Source organism: Procambarus clarkii, chromosome 31, assembly GCF_040958095.1.
Source record: "Procambarus clarkii isolate CNS0578487 chromosome 31, FALCON_Pclarkii_2.0, whole genome shotgun sequence".
NCBI classification, from domain to species: domain Eukaryota; kingdom Metazoa; phylum Arthropoda; class Malacostraca; order Decapoda; family Cambaridae; genus Procambarus; species Procambarus clarkii.
The window spans coordinates 22429063-22446057 of record NC_091180.1 but is presented as its reverse complement, the minus strand read 5'-3'; the positions used below and the strand labels follow the sequence as shown (position 1 = coordinate 22446057).

The 16995-nt window shown below is 41.2% G+C and overlaps 1 protein-coding gene across 7 annotated transcripts in view; it reads right to left on the bottom strand.

Annotated features, from left to right (window-relative positions):
* Positions 1–3497: 3497 nt before the first annotated feature.
* LOC123758727 (uncharacterized) overlaps positions 3498–16995 on the bottom strand; it is a 152617-nt gene continuing 139119 nt past the window's right edge. For all 7 annotated transcript variants that reach the window (XM_045743316.2, XM_045743317.2, XM_045743319.2 and 4 more), the window contains exons 16-18: positions 14351–14435; positions 11971–12204; positions 3498–9004 (exon numbers count right to left, since the gene is read on the bottom strand). In XM_045743316.2, coding sequence (XP_045599272.1) covers positions 5168–9004; positions 11971–12204; positions 14351–14435 — 4156 coding nt within the window. In that variant the 3' untranslated portion in view covers positions 3498–5167. The remainder of the gene's footprint in view (positions 9005–11970; positions 12205–14350; positions 14436–16995) is intronic.

Genomic DNA, 16995 nt, shown 5'->3' with positions numbered 1-16995 from the left:
TCACCTTTTGGGAATAGCCAGGCTAGCCAGGGTAGTAGTAGTGAAGTAGTAGTGAAGTAATAGTGAAGCTGCTTACCCCTTAGCAAAGCATTTTTCTGGCAAGCCTTGCCAGAAAAAAATCACAGACCCAGACACTTGTTACTACATATCTTAACTGCAGCTATCCTAACTCTCTTCTCCTTTTACCAGTCATCCCGACATGTTATGTCCATCATTCACGCACTAAAAACCAAAGTTGGGAATACTAGTGACCATCTTCAAACACTATACTATCTTGGCATACAAGAGTGCCGCTCCTGCCCTGGCACTACCTGTAGTTAGTTTAGTTCCCCCTGAACATACGATTAAATTGCGTACTTGGGTAGATTAGATACACAGTGTTTAATGGTTTTGATATTTATTTAGTAGTCTTGGGTACAGAAGTCAGTTGTTGGCAGTGTCGTAGACGTTGAGACAAAGCCTGGAGCAGAGCAGAGAGCTGTGTGTGGCCAGAGCCGCTGAGCCCGATGCGGGAGAGCGTGGCGACTCAATACGGGCTGGTCGGCCGAGTGGACAGCACGCTGGACTTGTGATCCTGTGGTCCTGGGTTCGATCCCGGGCGCCGGCAAGAAAAATGGGCAGAATTTCTTTCACCCTATGCCCCTGTTACCTAGCAGTAAAATAGATACCTGGGTGTTAGTCAGCTGTCACAGGCTGCTTCCTGGGGGTGGAGGCCTGAGAATAGTCTGGTTGATCAAATTTTAATGATAATTTTAATTTTTAATTAATATATGGGGTCGACCGCTGGATGTAATGGACATGAATCGAGGACGGGTTGGGCTATTTGCAACTTTTGTTCAGAGAAGCTGAATCTAAAACAACAATAATTGAAATTGGTAGTACCGATAGCAGCCACCAGGCCTCGCCAAGACTCTCAAAGTGGGTTCTTTCCACGAGTTGGTGGTGGTTAGTGGTACCTGTCGTCGCTCTGGTCCGTCAGTCGTGCTACGCCCCTCATTCAAGGTACTGTGTCGACCATCCTTTGAACTTTGTCCTATGTGGCCATTTTACTAGTGTACTGTGTTAGTGTTTGCTTCACTGGGGTGTTTTATTCCCAGCTTGGCATTATAGGTTCAGTTTCTTCCAAAGAGTGCTGGTTCTACCCCTGCGCTCACAGCTTTCTCGATCTCTGGTGTGTTGGAAGTGCACTCCCATGAGGCATTGCCGCGGGTGGAGCGCCTTGCCTTGGGTGTTTTTTTCTCTGACGGATGACGGACACCCACTAACACAACCCATATGGCTGAAGGCGTATGGGTTGTGTTAGTGGGTGTGCAGTCTTTTGCCAACACCCTGTATACGGCACGCCGCAGCCCACAATGCCTGGGTGTGTAGCTTTTGTCATTACCTTCAGGACGAGACAGGTCTGTGGTGTAGTGGCTGTGGCCGGCCCCTCGAGACTCCTCTCGTTTTGGGCAACTTTGTTGGGTTATCGTTGTTTTCAGACGGTAATCAATCCTTTTGTCCCCGCCATGCTGAGGTTGGGTGCAACCCGGCCTCACACTAGGCTGTTTAACAGCGGCCGTCCTCCTCAGACGGCATTCATCGATTTTTAACATACTAACAAAAAATATGATATAGAAAAAATACTAATAACAGTAAAAAAAATGGCAATAGATAATCAAAAAGTTTCCAATTAACAGCATGTTGAAATTAAATACATCTTTGGGGGTCAGCCACTGAATGGAATGAACATAGCCCGAGGACGGGTTGTGGGATGGCAACCTATCCTCAATATATTTTCATGAAGGCAGCATTCGACCCCAAAGACGTATTTATCAATCCTCCAACCTGACCTCTGGATACCATAGTACTTGTCACATAATGCTCATTGGTCCTATGATGCTAATGTTCACAGTTTACCTGTGGTAGATTTACAGTTATAAGCTGTCACCAGGTACCAAACCCTTCGTCACGTACCATTGTACAGTACATCCCATAGTACCCGTCCCATCGCCGTAGACACCAGAATAATCTGTCTGATCAAATTTTAATGATAATTTTAATTTTTCCATTCCCACTGATGGTATGAGATTCGTCTCTTGAGGTTGTGATGTATGTGGAGGATCCCCTCCCTTTCCCCTGGTTCCCCATACTTGGACTAGTGAAGTGTATAGGGAAAAACTACCATTATTTCATATTTGCCTTGAATCGAAGGTTGGGTTAAGTAGTGTGCAAAATGCTGCGTGTGGTACTATACCAGACTCAAATTGGCCTGTGACGCTCATCTACCCCACTTGTATCATGCAAGGCATTAACCATTAACGTCTGGCCTTACACACGCAGCATTATGCACACTACTTAACCCAACCTTCGATATTCGATAAAGGTAATCTTCACAACCCGAAGGGGTTGACGGCGACGACCACGAGGGGGACGAGTAAAAGAGTCCACCTGGAGGACAGAATGGCCCTGGGCATCGAGGGTATGACGAATATCTTCGTGGCAGTCCTGGGGATTCCGAACACCGGTAGCAACATGGGATGGGAGAATAGTCCCAACACTGGCATTCAACCGAGCGTTCTTGGAGACCCAAACATGGGTCTCGACAAGGCGGCCAAGCGGGAGGCTGCATCCTGAGGAGCAGCAGCAACGACACCCGAACTGAGACGGGTGGGGTGGAAAATAAGAGGCATCTATGGAATCAACAAGGTGCCTATGGAGGGAGAAATCGTCAGTAGGCGCAGAATCAATGGGGAGGAGATCAAAGTATTTGGCCCACGAAGCGTTGTTTTATTGTGCAGATTTGGGACCTGGCCCTCCAGTATTTTCCATGTATATATTATTTGATATCTCTCTTGTCTCCTTTCTAGTGAGAACATTTTGAGAGCTTTGAGACGATCCAAATAATTTAGGTGCTTTATCACGTCTATAGTCTATATAACCCTGACTGAACATATACGGTGTATGCCGTATATGTTCTCTGTATTCCCTCTATTTCGGCAGTCTCTCCTGCTCTGAAGGGAAAAGTGAGCACTTAGCAGTACTCAAGCTGGGACAGCACAAGTGATTTGAACCATAAATGATTAACTTTTTTTATGTAATACAGTATTTTAAGTGTTAGTGTTAAAGTTCCTAACTTAAGTTAAACCTTTTTATATCGAAGGGTATATTTACAACTTCATTTACCTTGTAAACACCTTTCTCAACTCTACTGAATCCTTCCTTATACTAGCATTAATAAACACACAGAAAATTGCATTAACATAATATATATTAATAAGAAAATCAACCAGGGCTGCGAGATGGGCGCTCACCTCGCAGCCCTGGTTTATTTTCTCACTAGCAAACTATTGCTCACTATTACCACACAAACCTTCAGTACTTCATATCCCTTTCCTATTTTGCTGCCATTTCCAGTTTAATGGCAGCTTCTGCTAGCTGCCAACATTATTTCTGCTTATGAATAAATGTTCCTATCACATTCACAAGCTGAAAGGAAACAATGTAAAAAGCCAAAGTACATTTAAATAAAGTATTTTATTTAACATTTTAAAAAGCAGAAATGTACAGCTTAGTTACAAGATCTTATAGGTGATCATAATCAGATAAAATGCTGCCCTGGTCTGCCAGATGATCCGCCATTGGACGCTACCCCTTCACAGAATCACCAGCCCACACAATGCCCTGCTGGCTATACTTTAAAACATTAAAGGATTTTTAAACATGTGGAGTGTATCACTAATAGGATATGACAGTCCCAATCTGTAAGAGCACAACTTGATAGTTTTATTTTAGCAAGTGGCCTACTAAATGCACATGGTTGGGGCAACACTTCAAGACCAATATTGCATCTTTCCTTGGGACTCGGGAAAAAAATCAATATAACTGATGAGGATTCTCGTTCCACGTCAATAATGCCTAGCCAGTGTACAAAACTTAAAAATATAAATCCTCAATTCTTACTGAAAATAATCAATAATATCTCGAGGCTGAACTGACCATATATTGCAAAATTAAATATGACTAAAAGAAAATGGTTTATAATCAATGGTCAAATAATTAAACTCTCATCTAGGAAAAAAAAAAGGAAAAAATAAAACTGGGAAACACATCCTTATACTCTATGAACGTATTCCCAGAATCATAACTAAAGCTCTCAATACCAATGAGGAAAGAAATAGTATATTAAAATAATGTTTCCCTATGAAAGACTGGAAATTCAAAATCTACAGTGTATAAAAAGGACAAGAGAAAAAAAAGAAAAGAAAATGCAGAACTGGAGAGCCACTCTACAGTGCTCCACCAATGGTTTACTTTACACGGTTTATGCCACAATAAATACAAACAAAAAAGCCTCTACAACTGGATACAAAACCACAAAAGATGACTTCATTTCCCTCTAAAGCCAGATCCAAACCGACTTACCAGACTGACATGTTGTACATTAATACTCAAGAGATATGATTATCCACTGGGAAATGGGGCTCTGCATGCCCCCATTCCTGCCATCATTAAAACATTATGCTGACATTGGCCTCACACCAAGCTCAGTATCACAACGTAAAAGACTAAGACTTCTTTCATCACTAAAATAAACTTAGATTACACTGCCCTATAACAATTAAGCACACTTCTCAGTCAATTAATCGATTATTTAAGATCACTTTGTACTTAGATGAAAATCAGGCTTCACCCCAAGTCCATTAAACTGAACTCAGAACACCAGGTTCATGCCAAAATACAGATATCAACATTATTTTGCTCACTAATGTTTCTCCACACAGCATGGAGTCTCTAAATTATTAACTTGACCATCAAAGTTGCCAAGTAAAAGTAAATTAGTTATAGCATCATTTCTTAAACCATGTATAAACACCATAAATAAGTATCTAAAATATAGCTCTCACAACAGGCCCAAAAATATGAGTTTTCACTAAAAAAATCTTTGTGTAATTCAAGCAATATGGATATCAGGGTTCTTCACAACACACAAAAAGTTTGTGTTGTTCCACTTGATCACATACCCTGACACACCTTATTTCACTAGTCAAAATATTGCCTAGTCTTGCATAAGTCATACTTTCTGTAACTGCATTCAGCACAGCCAACACCAACATTGCACTTGCGCTGACAGTTGCTACTCATTAATAAGCACCATAATGAAAATACTGAGATTTGAGTGTTGGGACTATCGACGCATGGTGCCATTGAGCTGTAGTGGCGGCATGTAAGAATATGGTGGGTACATGGTGTTCTGGGGCTGGGAACGTGGGTCCTGGTACTGGCCAGCAGCCTGGGGGTGCATATTCATCATCTGCATGGGCAGCTGCTGATTCATAAATGAAGGGTTGGTCAGGTACGATGTGTTGAGGGGCGACATACCCCCCGGTTGGCCCGGCATTCGGTAACCATTCACTTGGTAACCCAACATAGCTGGGGCCATCATATTGGAGGACATCTGAGCTGCTGCTGCTGCCTGGTGTGATTTATATTTATAAGACAATGGCACCTGGGACTGTAAGTTTGAGATGGGTGGTGTCATATTACGTTGGGCAGCAGCAGCAGCTGCAGTGACGGCGGGTGGTGGAGTAACGGTGTGAGATGGGGGAGGTGTCACTGTGTGTGGTGGAGGAGTTACACCTGCACATGGGGGTGGTGGCACAATATCCATAATCCCATTTGTAAGCTGCTGCAACCGTGCTATACTACACGATGAAGCACTTCCTTGAGCTCCTCCTGGGTGATGCTGCTCATTAGCCATTGGAGTTGGGGTGGGAGATGGTCCTGGAGGGCTGGAATTTAGAAAGTGGTAATTGGCTCCTGAAGGTCCACATACACTAGAAGCACTTGCCGCATGGGTAGAACGTTGAGAAGACGAGGCAGAGGAAGAATTTTGACCAGAGCGTTGGGCTGAGGCTGAGGAGTTATGGTTTGTACCCTGCTGAGGAGTGCTTGGTCCCCCCATACGTGACTGTATAACTGAAGTCATATATGAAGATGAATGAGCAGGCGTGTGTGCCTGAGCATATGTAGTCACAGATGGCTGTGGAAGATAACCCTGACTGATCATTGACCCATGATGCCCTAACATTTGCTGATGTGGCCCCATCATATAATTTGGATGATGACCAAAGTTTTGCATTTGTGAATGTGTGTGTGTTACATGAGGAGTGCGTGGAGGGTGTGGAGTGTGGGCACCATGAGGGTGGTAGGACATAGGGTGGTGCTGACCTAGACCTGAGGGTGGGTGAGAAGTGGATGCTACCATTCGTTGAGTCATTGCATTAACTTGACTGGATACATGCATGGCTGCAACAGACTGAGGAGACAGCTGAGTGCTAAGGTTGGATGGTGGCCGGGAGCCAGCAGAAGTCACCTGTGTTTGTGGTTGGGAAGGGGGTTTAGGCTGTATATGCCGTTGTTTGGATGGTTGGTGCTTAGCTGGTGCTTGATGTGAATGTGTATGGGGCAACGTTACTACCCCAATTGTAGGAACAGTTTGAGCCGCAGCCTGTGTAATAATTGCCTGCGGCTGAGGTTGAGGCTGTGGAATTGGCTGTGGAAGTATAGGGGTGGGGGTTGGAGTGGTCCTTGCTATGTGTGGAGGAGTTGGAGTAGTAGGTTGTGTATGAGTTGGGGTAGTGGGCTGCACATGGGTTGGGGTGGTGGGCTGTACATGGGTGGGTGTTGGAGGTTGGACTTGACTGGATATTTGTGCACAATCACTATAGCTCTGTGGTGTTGATGCTTGCTGAGGTGCTTCCACAGAATGAGCCATTTCATTACTTGATATGGATGTTGGGGATTCAATACCAAGCTGTGATACATCAAATTCACCCTGTGAATATCCATGCATTGAATGCACAGAATTTGTGGTGGAATCTGGTGTATACACACCCATGCTGCTAACATCTTGTTGGTGTGGTGGAGTAGGAGTAGGTGCTTGGCGGGTGATCACAGATGTGGTATTGGTCGAACCACAAGATGAGGGTGATGTGTTCCCTGCTGAAGAATTTAATGCTTTAGGTCCATCTTCAACATCTAATGCAAGGTCATGTGTGTGTGCAGCCTCTTGTCCTGTTAGATGATTATCTATCTTTGGCTCGTCAATGGGTTCAAACGTTTGTTCCATTTGTGAAGGCAAGTTCTCTTCCTGATGACCAGCAGCACTGAGTGTGTCCTGTACTCCAGGAACTGTGGCCTGCACCCTGGACTCACTTGCATGACCTTCACCTTCCTCAGAACACTCCTTGGCTTGTTCTTGTTGCTGATGTTGCAAATCTTCTATCACAGGCTCACAATGCTGATCTTTACTATCTTGCTTCTCTTGGCTATGGTGACTAGATACTGATGATAGTATAGGAGTTTCAGAGACAGGTACAGTTTCCCCAACTACCGGCAAGTGACACGAAGATTGACTGTTCTCTAAGCCAACTGGCCGAGGGGAGAGGCCTATTGGTGAGGGTGAGGCTGGTCTTACTGGTTCATCTGCAATTTCTGGGATTGGAGAGGAAGGCGAGTGCAGTGAAGCAGGAGATCCAATTGAGGACGGTGAAGCTGGAGATGCTAAGGACTGAGGAGAAGTGGGAGTAACTGGAGCAGGAGCACAGGGTGGCTCTAGTGGAGAGTCAGATGGAAGTAATGATGGCACAGGGGAAGGTGTGGGTGATGGAGGCGCTGGTGCTGGAGGTGGAGAACTGGGGATGGGAGAGGGAGGAACAGAGGATACTGGAGACCTAGAATGCTCTAAAGAATTAGTAGGACTTGGAGGAATTATTTCAGCTGACTGTAAGGAGGAACAGGGAGGAATGACTGGGGAAGGATGTGGAATTAACGACACATTTAATTGTGGCAGGGCAGGACCGAGAACCTTGGGTTCCTCAATGATCTCGGGTGGTCTGGTATCCTCAATCAATGTGGGATCTCGTTCCTCTGTTCCTCCCCAAATACTCTCAACAGCTTTTGTGACTTCTTCCTGATATGCTTCATCTACTCTACCATCTCCTACTTTACATTCTACAACTTCATGAACTTCTACTGGGGGTGGACTGTTGTAAGTTTCATGCTCCAGACAATCTCCATTGGGGACACCCTCACAAGTTCCATTTATAATGCTGGCTACAGCTTTGTCTGCTTCACTCAGTTCCTGTTCTGCATCACTACCTGCTTCTTTCTCAATTACCACTTCCTTAGCAGGGTCATGATTCTCTTTCTCCACCTCCATTTCATCATTCTGTCTTTCTGTATCTTTTCTATCACTTGTATCTAAATGTTTACTTTCTGATTCAGAGGCAATACCACATTCTTTAACTACCTCCATCTCACTATCAGAATGTGTTATGTTTTGCACTGCTTCATCATTATTGTTCACTACATCACCACTGCTCTTGTTCACTACTTCATCACTACTCTTGTTCACTACATCACTACCCTTGTGCACTATTTCATCACTGCTCTTGTTCACTACTTCATCACTACTCTTGTTCACTATTTCACCACTACTCTTGTTTAGTACTTCATCACTATCCTTGTGCACTACTTCATCACTGCTGATGTCATTTATAGTCTTATCATTTTCCACCGCACAATTTTCCTCACGCACTTCCCTTTCTTGAATCTTTTCTTCATTTTTATTTTCCCCCACCACAGTACTATTCTCACCATTGTGAAAAACTTTGTTAGCTTCCTCATTCTGAAGTTTACTTTCCTGAATGGATTCTACTTTATCCATTCGGTTCTCAGTCTTTTCCAAATGGCTCTCTGTCACGCCCAGCTGGTTCTCCACCTCCTCTCTCGATTCCAGCACATTTTCTGTTGTATTCAACTTGTTTTCGGTCACTTCCATTTGGTCATCTGGTGCATCCATCCAGTCTTCTGATGGGGCCATATGATTCTCTGTTGCATCCAGGTGGTTTTCTGTCACCAACAGGTTTTCTGCTGATGTACTCAGCTTCTCAGAATCCTCATGCAAACTTTCTTGCAGGTCAGCAGCATCCACTGCAGGAGGCTTTTTGTCTTCTTTAAACTGTAAAGGAAAAATACTGGTAAATAACAAAGGTTCACCTCTGGTTTTTATATAATTAATGATAGACTCATGGTATAAGCAAAACTGAAACCAATATTATAAATGTTTACTCTGAAATTTTAAAAAATTAATCGAAACAATATTTTTGTTAACTATCCTACCTAAATGCCCCTTTTAAGTTAAATTTCTGCATCTTTTGGGGGAAGGGAGTTGTGCAGTAAGGGAGGAAGGGAGGGTAACATTTGAAGCACTTTTATTTTAGTGTCTTTTCTTGAAGTACTCTTCATGACCTGTTTGTCAGAAAATTGAATATCCATTGCTACCTCATTTTAGAGGCTATTGCTCAATTGTCATTTTTATCAAATACATTCATACAGCCTGTATAAACAACATCTGCATACTGTTTTTGTTTGATGATCCTGTGATTTAGCATTGTAGTTTAGCAGTTCAGAAAAGCAGGATCTTCTTGTGCTAAGTACACACCGACTTGCACTGTATAGTTTTCCTTCCATAAAACTAAAGAGTTAACTTTAAATCACCTTCTCAAAGGCTTTACTGTAGTAATATTTGACTTTGCTACCTTGCTACCTTCTGGAGTTGAGCAACATCTGCCATTTTAATAGCCTCTAGAATCTCTCGAGTATCTAAGCTTTTTTGCCATAGTACACCCAGTACTTGTGCTACTATTGTTTTTATTACTTTAAATATGAAACTCCATAAGTAGAGGGTCATAAATTATAGACGGTCATAAGTTACAGGGTCAAGTGCATGGACATGTTATCAATGGATGTTGTCTTAATACCCAAAAATTTTATGAATAAGTATCATTTATTAAAAAACTGTTGGGGGTGTTTATCAGTCATATTGTCCAGGTCCATCAGGTTTCTTAATCAACCTCTGCATGACAACCATCTACTACAAGTAGAGGACCATGAAAAATAATTTTGGATTTCTTTCAGGTGATGAATCAATTAGCGCTCCATATAGATCTCAAGGTTTCCAAGGAGGGGTTCCAAAGACTTTCTGAAGGTGTATTATTTGAGCTTTCTATAGCATACATTACCTAGATGATATAATTACCAGTGTACCAGTGACAGTGCCATCTGTGGGCATGTATGAAATGTTCCCTGTGGCACTGGTACCTTCAATGTCACTGCCTCACTGAATAATTTACTTACCCCAAAGACGGCAGACTTACTTTAGGCAATAATTAATCAAGTCTGCTCTGAAATGCAATTTAAAGCATATTATATATTATATAATATGCTTGAATTGTGAAGTATCTACTATAAATTAAGTACCCCGATAGGCTTGTACATGACAGTATTTGCAGCTGCACTTCACAGTTATATCAATGTTAAAAATATAATGGTGACTGTAATAAACCCCTTTTATTACTGGTAGTTCCTTGAAGCTAGCTTGCTGAGGTAGCTTCCCCTACTGAATCACGCAGGCCTTACAAGTCCAGAATGGCCTACCATTCCTGTTCAGCCCAAAGCTGAACGGGAAGAAGCGATAGTATTAGCAAGAAACGACGAAGACGAAAAGAACAAAGCCACCAGAAGAGACACAAAGAAAACATTGCTGAGTGACAGAGGCAAAAGTATCACAAACACACTTCGCTGTCACCGCGACGAAAGATGTAGAATGGATAACAACTCGGCTACTGCACACCATACAAATGGTGATAGACTCGCATTTTATAGCCTAAATACATAAACTGGCTGAGAACATTAAACAAGCACGGTACATCACTGGGCTGATCTTCTGGAAAGGGCAGGGCCACATAAAATGCTAGGATTCAGACACCAGGCCAGAAGAGTCAGAAACCAAGGCTAGAAGCATCAGCTAGCCCAATTAAGTCTCCAACTAAGACAACACCCAGAGCAACAGCTGAACCACATTCTCAACCAGTGCCAGCTGAAAGGGATCCACAGCGGGAGTCTTGCTACTGTGGAACAGATCCATGGAAGATGGAAGAGGGAAGCAATCAATTCAGTTGCCACTAGGTGGACCTCATGACAACTGAATGTCTAGTAGAGCCAACAGAAGGACATAATACAATCATCCACTCTGTTGAAATGGGATGGAAATAAGAGAGAGACCATCCACAAGCACGTTGGGACACATCCTGCATGTGAACCTAGTGGAGAACCAAACACTAAGAATCCAAAAGCTGAGCTACTCGCAAAGACAAACGCTAAAGGGGAAAGCCCCATAATTGCCCCCATAATTCAGCAAATGAACCATTGATGAGCAGTCAGAATGGAAATAGAGAATTGACCTTTGAGGAAGACAAATCCCCTCAAAGGGCCTGCCACACCACCACAAACTCATACACCGCACTGTGCACCCAAAAGAGCAGACCCAACCAATTTGGGAGGTACGGTAAGCAAAGGTCACAAAACTCCATCCCAAAGCCTAAGCATCTGGGGGACACAGTGATGGGAGGAAGGTGGCATGGAACTGAACCTGGAAATAAACCTGGAAAAACCCGAAAAAGAAACTGGTAAAGCAAGAACCGACAAAGGACAAATGGGCCCAAACTCGATGGTACCCGCAGAACTGAAATTGCCAGAATCGCAGGTATGAGCCCAACACCCAGAGCCAAACTATACCCAGGAGAAACACCAAACAAGCAAATTTAGGTTCCTGCAAAATCACCAAGTAAATGAAGCCGATGTGTCCCTTAATACAGGAAACCTGAAATTTCATCAAGAAATGTTCTGTCTGCCATGTAATTTCATTCCATGTACAATTAAATAGGTTAAAATAGATATAATGAACTTTGGGAATTAACATGAATGTATAATAATAAATGAAGTACTGACAGTACCTATGATTAGTCACCTCTATGCTACTAAGGTGCTGGCCTCTGTATCACATGCACTAACTTAATATCATGCAACTCAAAACACTACACACATTCCTGCTCATCAAATTCTTTCAAAGCATGGAAGACTTACCCATCGCCTCCCTCGTCCCCTTCCAGATGGTCTACTTGGGCCTCGGCCCCTGCCACGGCTCGTGTTCTTCGGGCCCCGAGGCACACCTTTCGGCCAGCCTCTCTTTCTGACAAGCGAGGGCTGCTCGCTCTCATTTATTTTATCGTCTGGATCTGGAGTTGCCTTGTTCTCTACTTTGGTATCTGGTAAGGTTTCTGAGTTGGCATCCTCCTCATTTTTCTTATTTTCTGGTGACTGAAAATACAAAAACAGATATTTTAATTTAGAGAAATAAATATAAAGCTGACCCTCAAAGCTTTCAGAATTTCAAATAATTGTATATACACAGTTTTAGTCAGGTTTAAGAAATTATGTTCAGTTTATATTCTTGGACAAAAGAAAAGTACTCTTTGTTAGAGTAAAGAAATTGTAGAACCACTTGAACTAGACGGTAGAGCAACGGTCTCGTTTCTTGCAGAAATGAGACCGTTGGCGTTTAATCCCCGACTGTCCAAGTGGTTGAGCACCATTCCTTCCCTTTGTCCTATCCTAAATCCTTATCCCTTTATCCCTTCCAAGTGCTGTATAGTTGTAATGGCTTAATACTTTCTCCTGATAATTACCTTACCTCTGTGGAAGGTTTCATATGTGCAATATCCTCCACAGTCTGCCTAAACATGGCAGCAATGTCACTCAAGTCTCCAAAAGTTGGCACTAAGAACTGATATGGTCTTGGAAGAACCTCAAAAAGCTTATATTGAAAAGCACACAAGAGCCAGAGAGCATCTTGCTATCCTTGTTAGTTACATGCACACTTAACTATTACTGATATGATCACTACATAGCACAGTGTCATCCCATATCTATTAACTTTACAAATGCCCTTAAAGATAATAAGATATGGTCTCCAAGGAGGCCCTAACAGTGAATACATTGTGAAACACATGAGGTTGAGGGAAGATCAATAGAAAGTGTGACTGACGACCTTGACTGCACCCTCCGAGTTACAGTTACTCGTGACAACTTTTTAAATATTATTATTATTATTTTTATTATTAATATTACTATGTTGCACCTACACCAAAACAGGTCTGATTTTATCTTTTTGTTGGCATAAGATGATTTTGAGGACTAATGGCTTTATCTGTGCATTATAATTACGGGTAAAGTAGGTCTGAGTAGTAAGACCCACAAAAACCGTTATAAGCCTTGTTCATATTATGACAAGTTGACAGCTATAGTACATCTTAAAGGGGGTACAATACTACTACTACTACTACAACAATAAAAAAAACTACAGTATTTTTTTGTGAAAATAATTATTACTGACTAGTTTCCAATACTGTATTATGTGTAATGTGCAGAGATGCAACCAAATTCAATTTTCAAATCTAAATGACAAAATCTGACCTGAATCTGTTACTTTTCTGTATCCAGAGTCCAACAAAATCCCTCAAGGTAACTTTGTGTTTAGTCCTTAAAATGTAGATGGAATTCAGTTAATAATAAACAGTTGGTCTGTTAGTCTGCTGATAGAGCCATGATAGAGTGGCTAGATAGATGAAGATCTAGCTTTAGCCATGATAGAGCATTAATGATGCTATAAATTTCATTAAAAATGTAAAAAGTTTTAAATCCACTTGCATTTACAAAATTCATTTAGATCAAATATTTTAGTATTACAGTACTAGTATGTATTTTTCTTGCACATTATTTTACTCTCACTCATTCACTAGATCAATGTGACTTCTTAGCACCATCTTGACTCTGGATTTTACTTGTTCCAGTCACTACTCAATTTAACTTTATCTAATTGCCAAAGGAGTTACTTTTAAAATTTATGTCTGAATAATTTATTCATCATTCACTCAGACCCAATGAATCTATATTCTTTAATCGTCCAAATGACGTAATCTAACATTTTAACACAGCATGCAGTTCAGCTCTGAGACAATTTGCATCTTTAAAACAACATACAAGATGTTATATACAATTACATTAAGCAGGCTAAAAAAAAAAAATTGAACCTTGAAAGTTCTTCAAAATCACACAAATATATGAATAAATAAATAAAATTTTGAATGACAAGTAGATGAAACAAAAAAAGTTCAAGGCACTCGATCGGCAGGAAGGGATAAAATCTAGCAACATTTCTATTATATCTAGCAGATATGAGAGAAAAGATTATCATATCTTCTGCAAGAATACTGGGGCAGATCATGTACAGCACATCTTTGATTCAATTATATGTACTAGTGAATAATGTACAATGCAGCCTAGATAGATTTATTCAAGTGTATCCAACTTAATAGCATGCCAGAAGATCAAAGCATAAACACACTGATATGAATTACTATATTTAAAAATTGTCCTTCAATAAGTTAACCCTCTATAATCTTACCTGTTCAGGTTGAGGAGCGTCTGTTCGCTTCTCAATGTCAACCATAGGCTCGAGGTGTGGCATTTCCAAGTCCGTGTTGTCCACGCTATCATTGAAAAGAGCGGCAGTGTTAAAATTACTGACATTTAACCACATGGAGAGTGAAACAACAAAGCACTGAATACTACAGCAGAAACAATCCTAGAAAATTGTGTTTTTTTACCATGAAATGTTTTAAGAAATATTTTTTGCTGGATCACAAAGAGAAAGGTATTGTATAGGACGTTTTGAAGGTTCACAAAGGAAGACAGGATATTTTATGGATCACAAAAAGAAAATTTTATGTATCACAAAAAGAAAATTTTATGGATCACAAAAAGAAAATTTTATGGATCACAAAATGCAGAAAATTTTGCTCGTTGACTAAAGATTAAAGGCGGTAGACTAAACTTAATACAATATTGTGTAAGATCAATGTTAGAAAATCATACAAATATGTTTGATAGGAAAGCCCACAATTCTGTATTCTCTATCAAGTGTAAAATCATCACTACTCCATTACTCTACTCCCCCTATTATGAGTGGGGAATGCATCCAGTCAAGCTAGGTGAGCAATACCTGAGCTATGGTGCTATTTGTTGAATATAGAACAAATATTTTAGGCAGGAGCCCCTCCAAAACCTACCTGTGCTCACCTACGTAGCATGCAGTACATCTACTGTAATGCAGTGTTTGTCTCTCTACAGGAATTAAGTTGAATAGAATGTGTGTGTGTGTGTGTGTGTAATTCTCTAAGTGTAATTACCTAAGTGTAGTTACAGGATGAGGGCTACGATCGTGGTGTCCTGTCATCCCAGCACTCTGTCATATAACGCTTTGAAATTACTGACGGTTTTGACCACCACCACCACCTCACCTAACTTGTTCAAACCATTTACCACTGTTTGCGAGTGAATTTTCTTATATTTCTTCAGCATCTGTGTTTAGTTAGTTTAAATTTATGACCTCTTGTTCTTGAAGTTCCAGGTCTCAGGCAATCTTCCCTATCATACTGTGACGATAATCTCCTTCAAGAGATTGAGCCTGCTCTTCCCTCCAAAAATACGTCGATACATCTATATAAAACAAGTATGGAAGAAAAATCCAACAACGACAACACCAGCAAGGTTTGCCAGAGCGCAAAACGTATGCAGCCAGGAACACCTGCTCCACCTCAAACCGCCAAACTACCTGTCTTGTTGCCGGCTCATCGCTGATTGGCTGCCGGTCTAGCTGCAACTGCACTCCACCCACCATACTACTTGATGTCTGGGGCCGCCACGACCTCAGTCTTCAGAATATTCAGTGCTTTCATAAGGTTAACACGTCTTCTTGGTAGACTAAGCTGTGGCTTACGTGTACTAAGAGAGGTGATAGCTTAAAGCCAATATTCCTGCACCTCCTATTTACTTGTTTCACACTTGTTATTTGTTCATTTGTCTTAACGTAACTTTTCATTGTGTCATTTAATTATTCTTATTATTTTGATTGCTTTTATTATACGAATTTGTGTGTCCATTTTATTCATGTTTTGCTTTCTTTAACGTAATTAAAATTTCATTGTTAAAATTTACTTGTGTTTTGTGTGTCTTCTCCTTACCTTACCACAGACGAAGTTCCAGAATTTCTATTTTTTTTTCTATATGTGACGAGGCCATACCCCTAGCTTTTGAACAGCCGTACACCAACGCGTTACCGTCACAATACTATCATATGAATGCATATGAATCTTCCCTATCGATTTGATCAATTCCTGTTACTATTTTGTACGTAGTGATCATATCACCTCTTTTTCTTCTATCTTCTAGTATTGGCATATTTAATGCCTCTAACCGCTCCTTGTAGCTCTTATCCTTCAGTTCTGGGCATGTCTTTGGCATGCCCAGAACTGAAGGCATGTCTTTGCACCTGTTCCAGTTTGTTGACGTGCTTCTCAAGATATGGGCAGCATACAACCCCTGCTTATTCCAGTTTTGGTTTAACAAAAGTCATGAACAATTTTTTAAGTATTTTGCCATGTATTTAAAAGCAATTCTGAAGTTAGAAAGTCCATAAGCCCCTCGCACAATGTTCTTAATGTGATCCTCAGGTGATAGTTTTCTATCTAGAACTACCCCTAGATCTCTTTCTTTATCAGACTTCTTTAAAGATTTCTCACATAATTTATAGGTTGTGGGGGGTCTATGATCTATTCCACATTCCATAACATGGCATTTATTTACATTAAATTCCATTTGCCAAGTGGTGCTCCATATACTTATTCTGTCCAGGTCTTCTTGAAGGGTATGACAATCATCTAAGTTACTTATCTTCCCTATTATCTTAGCATATTCAGCAAACATGTTCGTATAATTCTGTATTCCATCTGGTAGATCGTTTATGTAGACAATGAACATTACTGGTGCAAGAACTGAACCCTGTGGTACTCCACTTGTGACATTTCTCCAGTCTGATACACTTCCTCTTATTACTGCCCTCATTTTTCTATCAGTCAGAAAATGTTTCATCCATGTTAGCAGCTTACCTGTCACCCCCTCCCCCCTCCCCAATGTGTTCCAGTTTCCAGAATAACCTCTAATGTTGAACTCTGTTGAAAGCCTTTTTTAGGTCCAGATAGATGCAGTCAA